Here is a 21,030-nt window from a genome sequence, read left to right as displayed (position 1 = left end):
TCCCGCACCTGCAGGTTCGCTCCGGGACGGGGCCCGCGAGCCCCACCTGCAGCAGCGGGGCTGGATTCTTTGATTAACACTCACCCCCATCTAAAACCAACCCCGAGAGGAAGGGCAGGGCTCAGGGTGTGGCTGTCCTGAAATACTCCAGGAGTAGGCGCATTCCTTCTTGGGAACCCTAGTTTACGCGAAAGCCCTGCGGGCGGGGAGGCCGGGGCGAGGCTGGGCGCTGAGCTAGCAGAGGGGGTGTGTGCGTGCCGAGCGGTGTGCGTGTGCTCGCGGTGGGTGAGTGGCGCGGGAGGTGGGGCAGGAAGAGAAGGAGGAGACATCCTACCGCCAGCCCAGGCGCCTCCCGCCCGCGCGCGAGCCCGCGTCTCCTCCCCTCCCGGCGCCCGGCCCACGTACAAAGGCGCACAGCCTGCGGCTCTGCTCATCGCCCGCGTCCCAGCTCGTCCAGCGTCCCTGCCGCGCCTCCCGGCCAAGGTGAGTCCCGCTCGGGCCCGTGCGCCCGCCCCTCCCGGGGAAGCCCCCCACCAGGCGGCGGCGCTGGCCTGGAGGGGTGGGCATGGGGGCTGGGGCATCCCGGCACCGCAGGACCTGCGCGGGGTCGGGGTTGGGGGCGCGGGTGGCATCGGCTGTCCTGCGCTCGGCCGCCGGCCACACCCAGGCGAGGCCAGCTGCGCCCCTCCCCGGCGCGGGCGTGGCGGCCCCCAGACCCTACACGCTTGACGGGGTAGGGGGCACTGGATGCCCCAGACCTCTGATCTCTCCCCATCTGTTTGCCCTTCTCTCCTCCCACTTTACATACTTCTCCACTAGTCTCCCGAGTTAGCCCCGCACTGCTGTCCTGTCCTGGCTGGTAAGTTTCCGTGTGGGTTTAAGCTGCAAGTGGACCTCCTTCCAGATGTTTGCACCCCCCTCGCGGCGGTCTGGGGCGGGCTGCTCCGCCTGGCAGCTGCAGGATTCCCTTCCTGAGGGGATACCCCTCAGGCCCTCCGCCTGCACTGCGGGCTGGCCTTCCTGTTAGCCAACTCCCTGGGAAGGGTCGTCCAGCGGAGGGAGGGACTAGGGTGTGTTTCCTTTACAAATTAGTTTTGCTGGGGAGCTGGGGGCGGGTGGGGAAGGCTCTGTGAAGTGATTCTCAGCCGAAGGAGTTCCCTTCTTGCCATCTTCATTAAGGAGGTGGAACCAGAAAGAGATGGGGGCCTAACAGGCTGGAGGAAGGATTCCCCCACTCCCAGATTAACTGGGGTCCCGTTGGCTAGAGGACGGTATTACTGTTGGTTCTTGGCTCACAGCCGCACCCTGACCAGACTGCTCATACCCATGCCCTGCCAAACAAACCAGAAACTCTGCCTTGCTGGGTAAAGGGGAAGAGGGCAGGAGAAGCAGAGCAGCCCAGACCCGCTCTGCGCTGCAAGATTCGCACCCCTTCCCAACTCACCCCCCTCCAGAGGAGCGGGAAGCATGCGCTCTTCTGGGTGGAGTCGGCTCCGCAAACCCCATGCAGGATTCTCCTAGGGACTGAGGCCGGTGACTCAGCGGTGAGGCCGCGCGGGTGTGGCCCTGCCCTGGCGGATACTCTCTGGACCCAGCACTTCGTGAAAGAGAAGGGGAACTGTGCCATCTTAGAGGGCATTTTCCAAAAGGAAGTGACTCACCCCACCCCCCGCTCCGGAGGAGGGGGGTTCTTGACTCAACTGCAGAGGAGGGCAGCAATTAGATGGGCAGAGCCACCTGCAGACTGCTGCTGTGCTTATCACCTGAGGGCTGCCTGGCATCCCGCCCCCACCTTTCTTGGGAAGCAGCCTTGCCCCGTTAGGAGGTTTGCAGTTGTTGCAGAATTTTTGCCCTGGGAGCCTTCAGGAATGGATTTTTTTTTTTTCTATCTTGTACTTAGGTGAGGCCAGCCTTTCACGGTTGGTGATCTTTGCCTCCAAGTGGCAAAAGATAACGCCTGGGGTTGGGGCAGGGAAAGAGCTCATAGAACTTTCCACCGTGGCCCTGCCCCCACAGATTTCTATCGGGTTTGTCTTTGCGATGGAACCCTCTCAGTGGTGTGTGTGTCCCTGACAGCCACGGCATAGTTGCTTTATGGGGTCCTTGATTGCCATTAATGTCTTATTTTAACGTTTCCAATTTTCACTCATTGGAGCTTCCAGATGATGCCCTGCCATCTTTCCCTGCGTGCAACCTAAGAGGATCCCTCTTTCCAGGTCTGGCCAGTTTCTGAACGGCCACCCCAGTGAGGTCAGGCCTTGGGCGGGGTGCCACCCTCCTTTCCACTGACAGTTCCAAACACTGGGACGTCTTTAGAGCCTTTGGACACGGGCCTCTGTTTTAAAGCATAACGTGGAGAGAAACACTGGAATCCTTTCAGGGTTATGATGTGTACATTAGCATTCAGAGTGCAAAGGGAAGCCGAGCAAAAAATTTAGGCTCTTGCATTTCTCATTTTTCCTGGAGACTGAACAAGTTAGGACTATCACAGCAAAAGCCAAAAAAAAAAAAAAAAAAACAGTGATTTTAATTATTTTCAGCACTTCCTTTATCTCTTTACTAAATTACTATCACCAGCTTCCCCCGCCCCCAGAGGATTTTCTTTAAGATTTATTTACATTATTTGGAAAGCAAAATAACAGAGAGAAGGTGGGAGATACAGAGAGATTCTATGCAGAAGTTCATTTGCCCAGTGGTTGCAATACACCAGGGCTGGGCCAGGCTGAAGCCAGGAGCCAGGAGCTCCAGCAAGGTTTCCCACGTGGGAAGTGGGACAGAAACACCCGGACCACGCAGGCCTGTGAGCAGGAAGCTGGATCAGAAGCAGAGAAGCCAGCATTCACATATGGCTGTGGGTGTCCCAGGCAGCAGGTTACCTGGTGTGCCTAACAACTTGCCCCTCACCAAAGCTGTGTCCACAGCAGCTACTGTTGGATGATTTAGACTCGTGTGCTGATTGTTCTTCAAGGAAAAATGGGTATACTAGGCTGGCAAAGAAGAGATTTCTGAGTTCTTTGTCCGCACTGAACTGCATGGAAACTTTGCTGCCCAGCTCTTTAAAGAGCAGGTATCCTTTAGCGAGAGGTGGTAAACAGCCTAGGTCCAGGATGTGTTGCCACGACTTTTTTTTTTTTTTTTTTAATTCCTGATTCTCCTTAGGATTCAAACTCAAAAAGCCTTTCTGGGTTTCGGTTAATCCCTAAAGCAAAAGGGAAGACACCTCACACACATCTTGCCTAGCAGCTGTTTGTTTTCATGGACATCTTGCCAGGGATTTTCTGGGTGGGCTGTGAGAAAACTGCAGCGTGGATGAGCTGCAGAAGAGCAGAGCAGGCCAGGCCTCCTGCCCTTTAGAAGAGCCCTCTTTGAAACGAGGTCCGGAGCCAGCAGCTGGGACTGCTCACAGCAGACATTTTCTAAGGAGGCCCCTGCTTCTCTGAATTACATTCTTACTTGCTGAGCATCGGAGAGCTGCCCTGGCTGTGGAGACCCTTCTCAGGAAGCCCACCATCTAGTGAGGACAGAAAAGCAAATAACTAGACTTCAGGAGATTAAATAATAGCGTTCCTATAGCATGTGAACCTTCCAAAGGCCAGCACAGTTACGGGGCCCAGCAATGGCGGGTTCCACCTGCCTGGCACCAGAGTCAACACTTGCGAGGTAGGTGCTTCGTGTAGAACCCAAACTGGAAAATGGAATTGCTGCCAAAAGAACTGAATGTGTCAAGTCCACAATTGTTTTGCATGCAGAGAAATGACACAAAGAAAGCCGGTGGACTTCCATGTGTCCCCTCCTAAAGCCTGTTCTTCAGGTAGACCTGGAGACCGAGAGTCCTGGCATGAGAATGAAATGAATCAGAAGTGGATGGTGAGATCACCAGATTGCCAACAGTGAGAGAGCAGGGCTAGAGACCCATGGAGGTGAAAAGGGGATGTATGGAAAGTAGGGAGAACAACAAGCCTGAGACACGGAGGGGAGGCTTGCAGAGGCTGGCCAGACTTGCTTGGCAGGACACATATTTTTTCCTTGGCCAATGGAATGTGCTCCCCTCTGTATTCTGTACACAGCAGACCCATTTGGGGCCCTTTCCTGGCCCTCTCCAGCTTTCCTGCATTCCTGCTGAGCTCAGAATAAAGGGGTATTTAACTAGCCCCTGGTGCTTGGCCAGGCTCCCCTACCCCTCAGCTCCTGCCAAGGGCATTGCTTGATTGGTTCACTCATACAACAGTTACCTAGTGGTCCAGGGGCAAAGGCAGAAGAACCCGCAGTTCTTGTCTGAGAGAGGCTGAAGTCCAAGAAGGCAAACAGTTAAAAACACCTGAATGTTTCAGGTGCCAGAGCAGAGGGCGCAGGACAGAAGGAGATCCCAGCCTCAGGACCCTCACATACAAGTGTGTCCAGCCAGGGAACAGGAGACCTCCCCCTGCTGGAGGCAGAGCGTGTGGAGCGGGCAGTGCCAGATGCCAGTTCCTCAACAACTGCTGGCTTCGGGAGCCAGTCTTCAGGCTGCAGTCAGCCCTGCCAGTCCCGCCCTGGAAAGGCAATCACTGTACCCAGAGAACTATGTGGTTCAACCTCCAGCCAAGAGAGCAGGGATTCCATTGCAGCATTTCCATTCTTCTTCATCTTTGTGCAAGACCGGTGTGCACAGTTCCTTCCATATAGCCCAGTCCGTGCCTTTGGGCGCTGGTTCCTGACGTGGCAGAGGACATCCCTAGTCTGCAGGCATTTGGGGAGTGAACCAGCAGATGGGAACTCTCTTGCAATCAATGATTTTTCTCTCTCCCTCTCATAAATTTCTTAACTTTTTGAAAAGATTTTGCCCTTTCCTAGGCCCTTGTGCCACTGACGCGGTGTGGCATGAGCCCAACACAGGAGGGTAGAGAGACTCCTCCATGAAACCCAGGGATAAGGCCGCCCCTCCTCTCTGGAGCCTGTCTGGAGGCACAGTTGAAAAAGAAAAAATATATATATTTGTTTCTTTTTTTTAATTGGAAAGTCAGATTTACAGAGAGAAGGAGAAACAGAAAGATCTTTCATCCAACTGGTTCATTCCCCAAGTGGCCGCAAAAGTGGGAGCTGAGCCAATCGGCAGCCAGGAGCTTCTTCCAGATCTCCCACACAGGTACAGGGTCCCCAAGGCTTTGGGCCGTCCTCACACTGCTTTCTCAGGCTACAAGCAGGGAGCTGGATGGGAAGTGGAGTAGCTGGAACATGAACCAGAGTCCATATGGGATCCTGACACATGCAAGGCCAGTAGTTAGCTACTAGGCTATCACACCGGGCCCAACATTTATTTTTAAAAATAAAAGAGAATTCTGGTGCTAAATTGTTTGAAATCAATGCATCAAGCAGTCCTCAAAAAGTTCATAGAAAGCTCTACATGAATTTCATCCTGTTTGTGGGGGTCCATATCCTGTTGCATTTCCGCTTATCTCTCTGGCTTTGCAGCACAGTCCTTCTGCTCTGGCCTGCAAAAACAAAAAACAAAACAAAACAAAACAAAAAAACGACCAAGCTGTCCCACCCAGGCTCAGTTTCTGCGATCTCTGGGAGTTAGTCAAGACGTGACCTGCTGCTCTGAGCTTGGGTACTGGGATTTTGAAAGCTCTGTGGTGTCTGTTTCCCAGAGTTACTGAAGAGCTGGGGTGGGACCCTAGTCTTTCCCCTTTGGATGTGTCAGTTCACTTCAGTTCTCTTAAGCTGCTGGGCTTCAGAGACAGTCCTGGCAAGGTCGGCTGCTTGTAAGCCCTCAGCCATCTGAAACCCATATGGATGGCAGGGGACGAGCCAGATCTGGGTGGCGTGCGAGGAGAGGGTGGAGGGTGTGATTACGCTGAAATTCATTTCAAGGCAGTCCTTGAAGTGTCCCTTTAAGCTCTCTCCAAGGGAAGTGCCTTCCAGATGAATCATGGCCGATTCTGGTTGCTAGCAGCCTCTCGAGGAGAGTTCTGGCATGCTGGCATGCTGGTAGGATGGACAGTTCCCAGCTATACCTGCTTAATCCTTGTGTTCACAAACCCCACCTTCTCCTCTGTTCCAGAGAGCACTGACGAGTTTGCATTAAGCAGGTGTCTGTGGACAGCAGGAAACAGACCAAGGCTCTCCGTGGGGGCAGTTGCCAGCCTCCCCTTCAACTGTGCTCAGAGCCTGCCCTTGTGATGTTTTCTTTGAGTGGCATATTACAAGAATCTTCATTTGAGTTCACTTTTTTTTTTAAGGTTTATTTTATTTATTATTTGAAAGGCAAAGTTACAGAGAAAGAGAGACAGAGCCGTGCTTCTGGTTTACTCCTCAAATGGCTGTAGCGATCAGAGTTGGGTTGGTCTAAAGCCGTAAGCCAGGGGCATCATCCAGGTCTGCCCCGTGGGTTCAGGGACTCAAGCACATGGGCTGTCCTCTGCTGCTTTCCCAGGCACATTAGCAGGGAGCTGGATCAGAAGTGGAGCAGCCAGGGCTGGAACCAGTGCCCATAGGCGATGCTGGTACTGCATCCCTTATGTCACAGTGGTTGGCCCAACTTCACTGCTTTTCTATCTAGCAGTGCTTTTAGGTGATGTTGGCCAAAGTGTTTTGGTCAAAGCATTGTTTCCAATTAAACCAAAGTTCAGCCAGTACCAGCACTGAGTCCTAAGGAAACCTGTGCCCCGAGTTCCTTCTAGCTGTCAATAGCAACGTGGTATGTTTCTTCTCCTCTTATGAATGCTTCATGACAGAAAGCTCTTGCTCTCCCACCACATCCCAAATTGTAAAAACAGCTCCTGCATCCACCACTATCAGAAGGCTGCCACCAGGCTGCCAAGGAGTTAGGATATACATATACCTTCACTTGTTCCTTCTCAGGTGAACTATATAATCTACTTCCAACTGCATTCTCCTGCAGAGTGGCAAATGTCTTTATTGCAATGAGTAATAAGTTTAGAACTTCAATAAAGAAAACACACCTAGCAGAAAACTCAAGTGTAAGCAGATTTCTGACTGAACCAAGTTACCAAGTTGAGCCTGGAGGATTGAAACGTTCCTATTATCCAGGCTTTGCATGAGTTATTGGGGTGCAGCCATATCTAAGAGTCCCATTCATCCCGGTAAGGGAAATGATGACCTCTCTATTGTTTCTGTAGGGACCCTATCAATTTTAAGAGGGACCCTCATCTTCCTTCCTAAATGGCTAGAGTTTTACTCCTTCGTAAGGAGAGTTAAACAAGCAGCAAGGTTCATGTAGAACACCAGGACCTGCAGTGCCTCTTCCCATCCCCAGGAAGGCCCAAAACTGGGTGGGTTGGTGCCAGTTCAGGAATCTTGAGCTCATCCCCCACCTTCCAGTTGCCTCAAGTCTGCCAGTACTGTGACCCAAGTATTAATGCAAATTCTGTTTTTATTATTTTCACATCCTTAACAGATATCAATAGATCTCGCCACAATGCCATCTCAAATGGAACATGCCATGGAAACCATGATGTTTACCTTTCACAAGTTTGCTGGGGATAAAGGCTACTTGACAAAGGATGACCTGAGAGTGCTCATGGAGAAGGAGTTCCCTGGGTTTTTGGAAGTAAGTCTGCAAAGGCTCAGAAAGAACCAGCTGTAAAATTCCACGCTTCCAGCTGCTGGTCCCTTTTTATCCCTCCTTCCCTTCCCTGTCAACCTCACTTGTAGAAAAGTGCTTCCATTCATTTGTTTATTGAGCAGTATTCAGTGCCGATGATTTGTAAGATACTCTAGGGGACATAAACATGAAGGAGCCTGCCGTCTGCAGGTGGAAGACCATGACACTCAGAGGATCACTCCATCTGGAGTGATCTGTGCCCGTTGAGGCCATGTTGGGGCAGAGCTGGGGGAAAGCTGTCCCCCAGAGAGTAATACACTGAGGAGTGGCCACCTCAGGTCTAGAAACATGGTGTTGGACATCCTCGTCACAGTCCATTTTGAGCAGCTTGAATCTCCCTTTGAAAATGCCTTCACACAAAAGGATATTGTTTTTTTTCCATTCTGATCTACAAAGGCGTGGTGTCAGTTATTTAATGTTCAACCAGGGCGAAGGATTGCTTAACAGAAGAGTAGGTTGAAATGCAAGCTCTTCTTTGCCTGCTACAATTGCACTTAAGAGGTTTATAACTGTGTTGGGTGCTAAATAATGCATTAGCCTCTAAAGGATCCTAAAAGGCTGGGCCATGGCTCTTCACATCTACCTGGTAAAGAGCATGTGAGCCAAGCCCCAGCTCCTTTGTCAGTAAGCATGGGGCTTTAGAGAACCCCACAACTTCCATGTCATCTATATTGATGAACTAAGCAGCTACAAACAGCGTAAACAGCATTAGTTCCCGCAGTGCTATCCCAGAAGGAGTTGAACCAGGCCAGGGCGTTGTAGAGGGCTTGCTGTGCCCTAACCAGCACTGGGAAACTCCAGCTGTCTGGAACTCCGCCCCCTCCTCTGTCAAACAAGAGGGTGGGAACGTGATTATCTGCAAGGTTGCTTTCACTTCCTATGACTCCTCAAGGCCAGCATAAAGTGCAAGGACAAAATACACTCACTGGAAGCCTGCCCGTGGCACGAACAGAGACGTTCTGGACATACTACACGTTTGTCTAATGTGCTTTTGCCTCCATTAGAAGCCAGGATGAATGGCACGTACCAACAGATCCTCTCCTTCCTTGTGTACTCTGTGGTGCAGAAGTATGGCCAGCATGGAGTACTGGGCATGGCAGGGCGCTCTGTCGTGGGTGCGGGGTCATAATTGCAGGCGCCTCTCTGCATAACAGCACTTTGCTTCTAAAGCAGATCTCTTATGTCATTCGAATCCCTCTCACTCTGCCCACAGCCAGGAAGCCAGGAAGCCGGGGGTGAGGCCAGAATTAGCTGAAACCCACCCAGAGCAGCCCAGAGCAGGTTTTTGTTGATTGCAGGAAGCAGGGTTTGTCCTTGGGTAGGAAGTGCCGCTGCTTTGCCAAAAGGGCATAAAAATACCCAGCACACTTGAAACCTCACATACTAGGGCACTTCAAAAAGCTCAGATAATGGAATTAAAAGATGTTGGCTTTGGTCCAAGCATTCTTGAGAACCATGCACAGTTTGGATTTATTTTTTTTTTCTTTATTTCCTCATATACATTTTCTGTGAACTTTTGAAAGTACCCTCACCTCGAGTCACTGGAATTCTTAAGACCTTCATCCAAGACCTTGAACAACCCCTGACAGGCCTGTTCGGCCCTCTCTGATCGGTGGCATGGATCCTATAGGGCAAACTGCTGTCCCTAATCTAACCAGCCTCGTTGCAGAAAGGCATGGTGATGAAACCAAACACCAGGAGACAAGATGAAGGCATAAAGGTGTTGCTGGCTCGCACATTCATACAGGGCACTGGGCGTCACAGGGAGTTGATGACCCCCTCACTCGTTCCTTTTGAAGCTGCTCCCACAGAGAGCGTCAAGCAAAGAATATGCAGACTTAACCATCTCTGGCATTGGAAGTGATCCCAGAGAGACTCTGACCCAGCCTCCTCAATTCATACGTGATACCCAGACCATGAAACCGTGTGATGCTGTTACCGTGTGCTATAAAGTCACACTAGCTGGCATCAGCTGTGCTCAGACGAAAGCTAGAGCCGACTAACTTCACCAAAACTAAAACATCCCGCGACATCATCAGCTGCTCCTTAAAGTCCACAGGACAATGATCTGCTGTGAGAGTGTGGAGAATTTCCTTTTGAAAGGTTGCCCACGCTCTCCAGAATACAAGATTATCACATGAGTATATAATTTTTAAACTTAAAACTTGGAAACTTTAAGGAGTTGTCAGGCAGAATCTAATTACTCATTTACTAAAACGCTCCCTTCAAGGTGAAAGGAAAAAAGAAGCATTTAAACTACCTCTCAAGGTTACTTAGCATCTAATTCAGGAGATGGAATGTCCAGCCCTTGGGTTGCATAAGGCTCACAAAATCATCTAGTCTGGCCCTGCCAAGGCAACCATGGATGGGGCTGGAAATTGAAAAAAAATTCTCCAGCAGGCTAATTTTTAAGTTGATAATTTTGTTGGCTCTTGAATAATGTTACACGTATCCAACTGCTCCAAGGCAGAAAAATAAAAGGCTCCTTATCCTGTGACTCAGCCAAACCCCCAAACCAGGGAGAGGAGAGCTACGTGACTGCCAGCAGCACAAACCCAGGGCGCTCCTTGCCACAACCACCAACTGATATGTCTTACCTTTTTTTTTCTCTTTTCTTTCTGCTTTTCAGAATCAAAAAGACCCTCTGGCTGTGGACAAAATCATGAAGGACCTGGACCAGTGCCGAGATGGCAAAGTGGGGTTCCAGAGCTTCTTCTCGCTAATCGCAGGCCTCACCATTGCATGCAATGACTATTTTGTAATGCACATGAAGCAGAAGGGAAAGAAGTAAACAGAACGAGGCGGTTACCCCTCCTGGGAAAAGCACCCCCCAAACGACCACCCCACCCCGGTGTAAGGATTTCACGAGCAGAAATGTCCAAATGGAAACCAGCTCCTGTTTGACAGAAACAGAAAAGTTAATTCAATGCCAGATAAGCTTTCAAGTTTTATATTGTTTGCGTACTATTGTCCTTCATAAATAAAGTGCTTTTTTGTTTTTTAGTTCTATCTAAATTGGGGATAGTATTTTTGTTTTCTTCTTCAGAAATGTTCGTTCCTGCTTCTTTTTGGATAGGCCAGCAGCCAGCCAAGCTCTTACCAAGGAAAGAGTCAAGTGGGAACACACTCTCCAGAAGGCTCTCCCTGCCCTGTTGCTGAGTCAGGATGAAGGACCAATACTTGAGGAATTAGGAGAAGGGTCTGCATGGATATATGCTAACTGTGTCCTGAGTAAGCACAGGCTGAGCCAGTTAGCTTCTCCACCCGCCACTTAGGGTACCTCAGATGTCTGAACCCATTTTTCAAGGCAAAGGTTCTGTTAAAAAAAAAAAAACAATTAAAAAAAAAGTCTAGAAGGGAAGCAGTCCCAGGTAGAAAGGGTAGAGTATGACATCTGAATAATCACCATCTATTGAATCATCTCCTAGATGTCGGGAAATATGCTAGGCATGACTTCTATTTGGAGTTATAACTTTTCTTTTCAGAAATGAAGTGCCAGCACTGAAGTCTTAATTCTGACCAATGTTGGTTCTTTCCTGAACCTGTTGCAAGCTTCAGTGTGCATGCATTACATGCTGTAGGCTGATGGAAATCCATGCTTTTGTACTAAAATAAACTTATCTTCCAACTCTATTTCCATGAACTTTTTCAAGTATCCTCACCGGAATTCCATGAAATGGCATATAAGTGTTGCAACTGAATGGAGACTTCATGGTTGGACACATCAGTATGATTGTGAGGACATTTTCCATATATATGATACTGAATGTCAGGTCATTCAATATCAAGGAAAACTGCAAGAAAGAAAAGAATAACTCAAAATCTGCCTGGAGGAGAGTTAGGTAGGTAGGTATTTAATGTGGTTAAAAAGCTATTTGGTATACTTGCTTCTCATTGAAGCACCTGGGTTAAAGTCCCAGCTCTGTTCCCCATTCCAGTTTTCTGATCGCATGTACCCTGGGAAGCAGCAGATGGTGGCCATGAGAGACCTGGATTAAGTTTCCTGGCATTTGGGGAATGAGCAAGCAGATGTGAGTGAGTAAACTGTTTTTTTTTAAAAGAAAAAGTAGGTTTTAGGACCTGATGCCATAGTCTAGCAGCTAAAAGTCCTTGTCTTGCATCTGCTGGGTTCCCATATGGGCACTGGTTCTAATCCCAGTAGCCCTGCTTCCCATCTAGCTCCATGCTTGTGGCCTGAGAAAGCAGTCAAGGCTGACCCAAAGCCTTGGGACCCTGCGCCCACATGGGAAACCCAGAAGAAACTCCTGGTTTCTGGCTTCAGAGCAGCTCAGCTCTGGCCATTGCAGCTGCTTGGGGATTGAATCATTGGATGGAAGATCTTCCTTTCTGTGTCTCCTCCTCTCTGTATATCTGACTTTCAATAAAACTAACTAAATTAAAAAAAATTAATTTGGGAGAAAGAAATGTATGATAACAAAGTCTAAGATAAAATTCCAACCATTTTGCTTTATCACTGCACATGGACAAGGTAAGATAAATTCTGTTAAGACTACTATCAGCAAGCAGTTTTTAAAAAGGAATTTATGACATGAATATTTAAAGTAAGATGGGAGTTGATGTAAACAAAGAAATTGACTCTAGATTGACTCCCAAGTCCATTCTACAAAGCTGGGCTACCAATGGCTGGTTCAGACAGCTGCCGCTGAACTGAGAAGTCATTGCTGTTGCCAGCAGCTCTAACCTGTTCAAACCATGGTGCTGTATGCACAAGCAAAGCATGTCTGTGGCCTGCCTTTTTCCCACATTGCTTAGTTCCTACATTCAGTTTTCTTTCTTTCTTTCTTTCTTTCTTTCTTTCTTTCTTTCTGGATTTATTTCATTTTTATTGGAAAGTCATATGTACAGAGAGGAGGAAAGACAGAGGAAATTCTTCTGTTCGATGATTTACTCCCCAAGTGACCGCAACGGCCAGAGCTGAGCCAATCCAAAGCTAGGAGCCCAGAGTCTCCTCTGAGTCTCCCAAGCAGAGGCAGGATCCCAAGGCTTTGGGCCATCCTCCACTGCTTTGCCAGGCCACAAACAGGGAGCTGGATGGGAAGTGGGACCGCCAGGATTAGAACCAGTATCCATATGGAATCCCAGCGCATACAAGGCAGACTTTTAGCCACAAGGCTATGGTGCTTGGCTCCCTACATCCAACTTTCAAGGAAAGGCATCTGGCACAAGATCTGAAAGCCCTACTGTCAGCCTAGAAAACAACATGTTACATTTTCCAACCTCTGCATGCCAGGTGGGACACTGCACTACGAAGCCAAGTTACTGTAGGTTTGAGAAAAAGTAATTACAGGTAAAAGAATTCATGGCTCTGAGGCTAGGAGAATACAAGATAACCTCTGTGAGAGCCACAGAGAATAGAGAAGCGGACAGCCCCTTGCTAGTGAGGCGCACTACCTCTTCTTGGTGAGAGGAGAATTTGAATCAGTCCAGGTTTATCCCCTTGACTCACCTGCCTCCTAACAGCACCATGTTTACTGGGTCTCGGGAAGATGGCTGAACAATTCACAAGTGGGCTGGTAAAATAGGAATACGGGGAGACAGAGGTCCCTGACCACACAGGAAGCTCCCACAGTCCCAGCCTTTTCACCTCAAGTCAGAAATAGCACCTGCCAGGAGGAGGGCCCTAGGGATGGGAGAGAGGAAACATCAACTCATCTTCACAGTATAGGTGTCGATTTGAAGTTCCGAGGCAGGTTACCGCAGGTTCTCGCATTCAGAATCGGTGTCCGCTGCTGGGGAATCACCTGAGTCACCGTGTTAAAGATGGGCTGCTGTGGATGTGTGTTGGCAGACAAGAGTGTGACACCTTCCTCACTTTGGTACCGTTGCTCACAGCATTTAGCAGGGAGCACACACAAGAAAAATAAAAGATGGTATTTCTGGCTGGAGCTCTTCCACAGCTCTTTGTGCCAATGAAAACACAGGGATCCCACAAGCCAACTTGTTCAAACAGCCGTCTAGTCTTCAGGGCCATGGCCTAATGGCTCCCAGCAGGCAAAGCTACAATTGTGCCAATAGCTATCAAGAGGAACCATCTGGAAAATTCCACTCATTTTGCTACATTGCTGAGTTGTACAAGCAGATCCCACCCCTCCCCACACCCAGTCATGAAGGAAAAAGAGAAGGCAGCAGGGAAAGCCAGTTTCAAACATTCTGCAGAACTTGACCCAAAAATCAGCTCATATTCTCTCTTGGACCTGTTCCCTTCTCTGAGTCCCCTGAACACCAGCCAACTCTGAGTGATTTAATGCTTTCTGCCCAGCCCATCTCACTGGGAGGTGGAATAGAAGCCTGGAAAACCCCTTCCCAATTTGGAAGTGATCTCTTCAGTGCACACCCCAGCTCTAATCTCCAGAGGGAGAGTCGTAGATAGGAACCCATTCACTTGGCAAAGATGGGCAGGGCTGCTGTGTGAACCGCATGGGACAGAATTAGGTGGTGGGCATAAACAAGCAGACAGACACAAGGCCTGGGGAGATTTTGTCTCAAAAGTCAATGGAACTATTTTTCTCTAAAACAGTGTAAGAGTATCACAAATGTTTTATAACAGTTCTTTTATCATCTGAAAAGCAAAACTCTATAAATAAAATATTTTGTAGGAGCATGCGAATTTGTGGAGGATCTGCTATGAGTCAGGACCTGTGTATTCTGCCCAGCCCAGGTATATCTAAAGCGGGATCTTATTTATTCCTCACAATAACGCTGTTGAAATGTCACAGCCTCCATTTTATAGATGAGAGTACTGAGACTTAAGTTCCTTATAGTCACATATTACTTCCTAGGACAATATTTGAACCCGGATGCTCTGTATCTTTCCTTCTGTAGCTGTTTTAAAAGAATTAGGGATTATCACGGGCAGAGAGAAATCAGTCAAGGAAGAATTTATGAAAAATTTAGATGTATTCTGATCTTGAACAGTAAGACATTTGACCAATAGCCAATATTCAACTGAGTTCTTGCTGTATTCCAGTTCTAATCTAGTATTTTACAAGTTCTAACTCATCAACCATGGAGTGGGGATTAGTGCTATTGATGCTTTACAAGTGGTTTGGCCAAGGCACAGAGCAAGTAAGAGGTAAAGGCCAAATGTGAAGCTAGCCACTCCTCTCTGCCATATCCCATGGTATGATATCCACAGGGAGCAAGCAAGCCGAGGACACGGGGCTCTGGCAGCCATATGAAGTCCTGCGTGACTGAAGTGGAAGTGCTCCCAGTTAGTGCATGTAGGGGAACAGGAGATGCAAGAGGGTTAATAAAGGACAATTCACAAGGAAGAAATTATGCTTAAAATATGGCGGGTGAGGCTGCTAGTGGGAAACTTTTCCAGAGCCAGGGTTTGGGTAAATGCTTTCCTTTGTCAGGAAGAGATGAGGCTTGTCTGAAAGGAGACCGAACGAGGCAGTTAAGCATGTTCTTGAATGTTCAACCCACTTTCCTCCAGCGCTCACATTCCAATTGCATTCCAGCTGCCAAAGATAAAGCAGGGTGGGGATTGGGATGGATCTTTTCGAGAAGATCTGAGTGCAGAGGAGGAAGGGAATAAATCAAGCTCAGATAATTCATTCCAAAATTAAGAAGAGAAAAATGAGAAGGCCAGTGCCCCAGCGCCTGGGTGAGAAAGGCTCCTCCCCGGAATGTCGGTTCATCTAGCTTCCTACTAAAACGTTGACTCCTGTACAAATGTGAAACTCCCTCTGCCTGGAGCTGCCGTGTCCTTTTTAAATGCCTGCATGTGGACAAAGTATAGAAGGGGCCACACAGACTTGAACGTAGTCATGTCATGTTATCAATATCTTCTTTAGTATTCTTTTATTTTTTGAAGATCTGTTTATTTGGAAGACAGAATAACAGAAAACAAAAATCTTTCATCTGCTGATTCGATCACCAAAAATCTCCACACAAGCCAGGCTGGGCCAGACCAAAAGCCCAGGAGCCAGGGACTCCATCCATGTCTCCCACAAGATTGGCAAAGGACCAAGAACGTGGTTTAGCATCCGCTGTTTGTCAGGTGCATCCGCAGAAAGCTGGGTCAGAAGCTAAGTAGCTAGGAAAGACTCATTCTCAGGCACTCCGATATGGAATGCAGGTGTCCCAGGTGGCAGCTTAAACCCATGACATTCCTACATCATCCTATCAGTAAGAAAAAAAAAAGTATTTCAGTGAGGTCTCTAGACACAGAACTTGATCTGCTCATGGTAAAAACTGGATTTTTTTTTACCATACCCAAAGCAATGGGCTGTGGGGGAGGCAGAGAGGGAAGAAGGCCATGTTGTGGCATAGCGAGTTAATCTGCCACCTGCCACCATGTAAAGCACTGGTTCAAATTCCACCTGCTGCATTTCCAGTCCAGCTCCCTGCTAATGTGCCTGGAAAGTCAGCAGAGGATGGCACAGGGAAATCAGCAGAGGATGGCACAAGGAAATCAGCAGAGGATGGCTCCTGCCACCCACATGGGAGACCCAGAAGAAGCTCCAGACTCCTGACTTCATACCAGCTCAGTTCTGGCCATTGCGACCATATAGGGAGTGATCCAGCAGATGGAAGGTTCTCCCTATCTCTCTTTCTCTCTCTCTTTGTCTCTCATCTCTGTAACTCTGCCTTTCAATTAAATAAAACAAATCTAAAAAAGAAAAACAAAAAACCCTAAGAGATGAGCAGTGTCTGCAAAAGCCTGGGCCTGTAACCTCTTTAGGGTCTATTCAGCAGGGCCCTGACACCAGCAAGAGCACTTGGCCTCAAGCCTGTTTTTCCAGAGGAAGGAGGGAGATAATTTAGTCCCGGTTTCTGCAGGGAACTCTGCTCTGTCCTCTCCCACTGCACGACGCCAGGGTGAGTCAGGGCACAGAGCCAGGTTTCATGGCCTTCTGACAAGTGAACAAACACTGAAATGTACACTTTATAGCATGATTGAAAGCACAAAGAAATCAGCAAACAAAGAAAACTGTTGGCATGGCCCTGCAGAGTTGTGGCCTGGTGGAGCAAGAGCTATGCATTTCAAACCACCTTGACGTATGCGAGGGAGGGAACAACTGTGAGTGGCAAATGCTGGTGTTGGCAGTGAGGGTTGGGCATTCAATAGAGGAAGGTTTCTGGCCAGAAAGAACTGGGAGGAAACTCCACTTTGGGCAGGGCGGTGTGAGGAGGGTAGAACAGAGCGGAGACAGCCTGGGCTGGAACAGGCCATGCTGTGAATGGGGTGGACATGCCCTAAATCTGCAGCTGACGGTGTTTGAGCAAGGGAGTGACGCTTCTGCCATGAATCATGGACTCCTGTTCCGTGAATCTGACACCTGGCAGAAGCGGACAGTGCTACCGGCTATGGAGCCCACTGAGGAAGGTTTCCATGCACCGATTTGCAGCTATGTCCGAGATACAATATTAGGGGGCAAAAGCCGGAAGAATGCACATGTCCTGTCTACTGCACTACCGTGTAGGGGCAATGAGGTGGGCAGTGTATGTGCATAGCTACTCGCTACACAAAGACCTCCAGAGACACATGCAGCGCACTGATACAGGGGAAATAGGGTGACCACAAAAGCAGCAGGGAGCAGGAGCATTGCGAAGTGTCCTTTTGTTCCATTCGAGGTTGAATCCATGTAAAGACACACAAAAAGTATTAAGCTTACAATCAAAACATGGCTTGTAGGGGCTGGCATCGTGAGCATGTTCAACTTCCCCTGTGGCAGTAGCATCTCATATAAGCACTTATTCAAACTCCAGTTGCTCCACTTTTCATCCAGATCCCTGTTCACACATCTGAGAAGGCAGAAGAAGATGGCCCAAGGACTTGGGCCCCTAGGAGACCAGGATGGAATTTTCTGGTTCCGAAGTACAGCCTGGAGCTGAACAGCCCAGATCTGGCTGCTGTGGCCACTGGGAGTGAATGGGAAGTTTCTCTCTCTCTCTCTTTCTCTCTGTTACTCTGCCTTTCAAATAAATACTTTTTTTAAAAAATTATGTGTAGCCACCTTATGCTATAAAGACATCTGTCCTTAGTAAAATAAAAATGTATTCTTTTACTAATGACATCTTATAATGTTATTTTCCAGTGGTTCTAAGTGCATCTGGCAACATTCAAGTAAGATAAGTAAGGTTTGTACTGGAGCACTGGAACAGGAATAGAAGACTGAAGGCACCTTTGAGCCCTGCTTCCCATGGTGCAGCAGGGTGAGGGGCAGTAACAGAGACCAACTTTCCATAGCACTCCCTTTTCTTGACAGTCTCATGTAAAACAGTTTTATAATAATAAACAGATCTTCAATACAAAGCATGGGGATTCAGAAAAAAACACTTTCCTAGGAAGCATTTCTTTAGCTATGCTTTCTAGATACTCCCCCCTCAACACATATACACATATGTGCGCATACAGAGAGAGAGAGAGAGAGAGAGAGGCAGGAATGCCCTTGCTTTGCTATAATGAGCACTTCTCCCATACTAGACAAATGGTGGTCTCCGTGGCAGGTGCCGATTTTGCTTGACCTTTTGGGCTCCTCACTGTCTGACCAGCTTCTAACTTCTTTATTCCCTCTTAGCACCAGGTCCCTGCTTCACCTTGGAATCTAAAATTCACCTTTAATTCACAGGCTAGCCATTGACTTCTCTCCTTAATGTAGCATCTCCCTTCCATGCTTTCTCAGGCCACCCTGAGAAATCTAGAATCTTCCACACAACTGCAGCCTTCTGAGTAGGCACCCCCAAATAACAGATGGAGGGGCCAGGATACATAGTTAAATTCTCCACTGATGACATATTAGGATGAATATTAAAGACATGCTAAATGGGATAAGCCCATATCAAAAGGCAAAAACTACACAATTCCACTTAAATGCAAAACACTAAAGGTTCTGGAAACTGGCTGCACAACAATTGCAGATATTCAGGGTTGGCAATATAACAATCTTGCGTCCCATATGAGTACTGGATCCAGTCCCGGGTGCCCCACTTTTGATCCAACTCCCTGCTGATGTGCCTGGGAAAGCAGCAAAGAATGATCCAAGTCCTTGGGACCCTACACCCACATGGGAGACCCAGATGGAGCACCTGACTCCTGGCTTCAACCTGGCCCCGCCCTGGCTGTTGCCATCATTTAGGGGGTGAACCCGTAGATGAAAGATCTCGGTCTCTTTCAATCCCCCCTCTCTAATGCAGCCTTTCAAGTAAATAAAATAAACCTTTAAAATTTGAATGTACTTAATAACATCACTAAATTGTACACTTAAAGATGGTTAAAAGGTTAAATTGTATGTTATGTGCATTTTATCATAATTGAATTCTTTTTGAGTTAAAAATATTAGGATTCAATAATGATTTTAAAAATAGAAAGCAGGATTCACTAGGGGTAGGAGTGGCAGGCTTGTCACGGATCACACGTAAGGATTTGTGTTGGGCAAAGTCTCCCTTGGACCTGACAGCTCACAGATGGCACCTTTCCTGCTGGCATCTCAGCAACATTGTGGGTCCAGGTGTGTGTTCCTAGCAAGGCCTGTGGTGGCCACTTGAACTTCATAGTTCAGGTTTGGGCTTCTTGCCCTGTTTTACCGGCCTCAAACTCCTTTTTGGTTCTGGTTCCTCCTTTTCAGGACCGACGGATCATCCTAGTTGAGACAGGAAGGGAGAGGAGTCACCAAGCCCCCCACCAGAGGCCACAAGATGGCCACAGAGAGCATCCAGGAAGTGTGGAGGAGAAACTGCCTGGCTGTGTGACCAGGGCACTCCAGAGGCAGTTTGTAAGTGGTGAGTGTTGGGGTGCTGGCATCAGCAGGCCTTGCTCCAACCTTGCCTACGGGCTTTAGGACATTTTAGAAGAACAGGTAACACCTACTGCCTGCTTCCTATGAGCCAGGCATTTTGTGCCTTGTCTCAGGGACTGTGTCAGCCGAGTGTTCTTATTGCCCCCTACCTTACAAATGAAGAAACTGAGCTGTAAAGAACTTCGGGAACTTGTCAAAGACCACATAATTCTTGTAAGTGGTATGGTTCATATCCAGCCCTGCCTCTCCCACCTATGCCTTTAGTTAAGCAACTGTTGAATGGGTATGGGGAAGGAAGCTCAGAAAAATCAGAGTTGAGAATCAAGTCTAGTTACTCTCCTTATCAAAGACCAATGGTTCCTGCCTGAGAAACTAGACTCAGGAGCCCAACTGAGTTCAGCTTCTGACTTTGAAATCTGTGGTATGTGTGACCTTGAGCAAATTACTCAGCCTCTTGGGGCCCCAGCTTTCTCCTCAGTAAAAGAGAGGTAACAGTAGCACCTACAGAGTTTCTCTAGGATTAAGTCATACTTTCAGCACCTACATCAAAGCTTAGTGTATGGTTGATGCTATATAAATATTGACCGTGGTTAGTCCTGCCACACTTTCTAAATTTAATTTTCAGGAACTTGAAAGAAGAAAGACAAAAATCCTGGAAAGCAGGTAATAGACCTGAAGATAATACAAAGCCTCACAATGCCTCCTCGTGCCAGTGGGTCCATTCCCATCCCTAACCTACATTAAGCAATACACTGTTGGAAGAGCAAGAGCTATGAAATCAGAAAAGACTTGAGTTCAAAGTCTTGCTTCACCTCGTCTGTAGCCTTGGGCCAGTGGATCTCTTTGAGGCTCCGTTTTCTCAAGGGTGACGCAGGTGTCACAGCATCCACGTGGCCCGGCGGCTGGGAGGAGTGAAGGAGATCACTAGGTAGGAGGAGCACGGGGTACCCACCACTCAGCTGCACACACAGGCAAGAGCAGGTTGTTTGTGCTTGCAAATTCTTCTCAGCAAGACATGCGAGACCTTTGGAACTGAGTGGTTCAATCATTAATGAAAGGCAGCCTCTTCTGCCAGATGTCTACCAAAAGGCGCCGTCTGTGGGTTCCAACAAGAGCTGTCTGCCTGTTGACTTACCAGGTCATAAAGCAAGCACTCAGTTAAATTTCTGTCATTTTTGGAGTACTCTCTATAGAGAACTCACTGTAAATGAGCATTACCTTGGGCCGCTTGGTCTAGACTCCTCCTGTGTGAGTCCACACAAGCAACCAACCTTTGCTAGGCCTCCAGTACATCGCTTAAAGCTGGAGGGTCAGGGGAGATATACCCACCACCCTCCCCAGTAAGTTTTGTAAGGGTTAAATACCATAAGGCATACCCTGTTCACGTGTTGTCCTGCTTCTCCTCAATTAAACTGAGCTAAACCCCTCTTCCCCACTAAACCTTCCCTCCGGTTCTCTCCTCCCTGCCTTCTAAAAGATTTCCTTCCATCAGTCTTCTACTCTCTTCTGTATCATTTACCCTGCTGTCTCCACTAGACTGTTCCATTCATTCCTTTTAATGTTAATAAGTGTCCGATTCTCACTAGAAGAGGAAAAAGTCAGTCCCTTACATCTGTACCAATTACAACAGCAATGGCCCAAGTACTTGGGTCCCTA

The 21,030-nt window shown here is 48.2% G+C and overlaps 1 protein-coding gene and 1 non-coding gene across 2 annotated transcripts; both read left to right on the top strand.

Annotated features, from left to right (window-relative positions):
• Positions 1-368: 368 nt before the first annotated feature.
• S100A10 (S100 calcium binding protein A10) lies at positions 369-10,607 on the top strand. Its single transcript, XM_040998734.1, has 3 exons — positions 369-483; positions 7,400-7,552; positions 10,236-10,607. The coding sequence occupies exons 2-3, from the start codon at positions 7,421-7,423 to the stop codon at positions 10,395-10,397; spliced, it is 294 nt and encodes a 97-aa protein (XP_040854668.1). The 5' UTR covers positions 369-483; positions 7,400-7,420; the 3' UTR covers positions 10,398-10,607.
• On the top strand, positions 4,832-4,952 carry LOC121168918. Its single transcript, XR_005885783.1, has one exon. It is a non-coding gene; the product is annotated as a small nucleolar RNA SNORA26 (small nucleolar RNA).
• Positions 10,608-21,030: the final 10,423 nt, after the last annotated feature.

This window comes from Ochotona curzoniae, unplaced genomic scaffold (assembly GCF_017591425.1).
Source record: "Ochotona curzoniae isolate NIBS_2020 unplaced genomic scaffold, NIBS_Ocur_1.0 scaffold_1037, whole genome shotgun sequence".
In the NCBI taxonomy this organism is placed as follows: domain Eukaryota; kingdom Metazoa; phylum Chordata; class Mammalia; order Lagomorpha; family Ochotonidae; genus Ochotona; species Ochotona curzoniae.
Note: the sequence above shows the minus strand (reverse complement) of the source record. Positions and strands in the feature narration are given on the sequence as shown.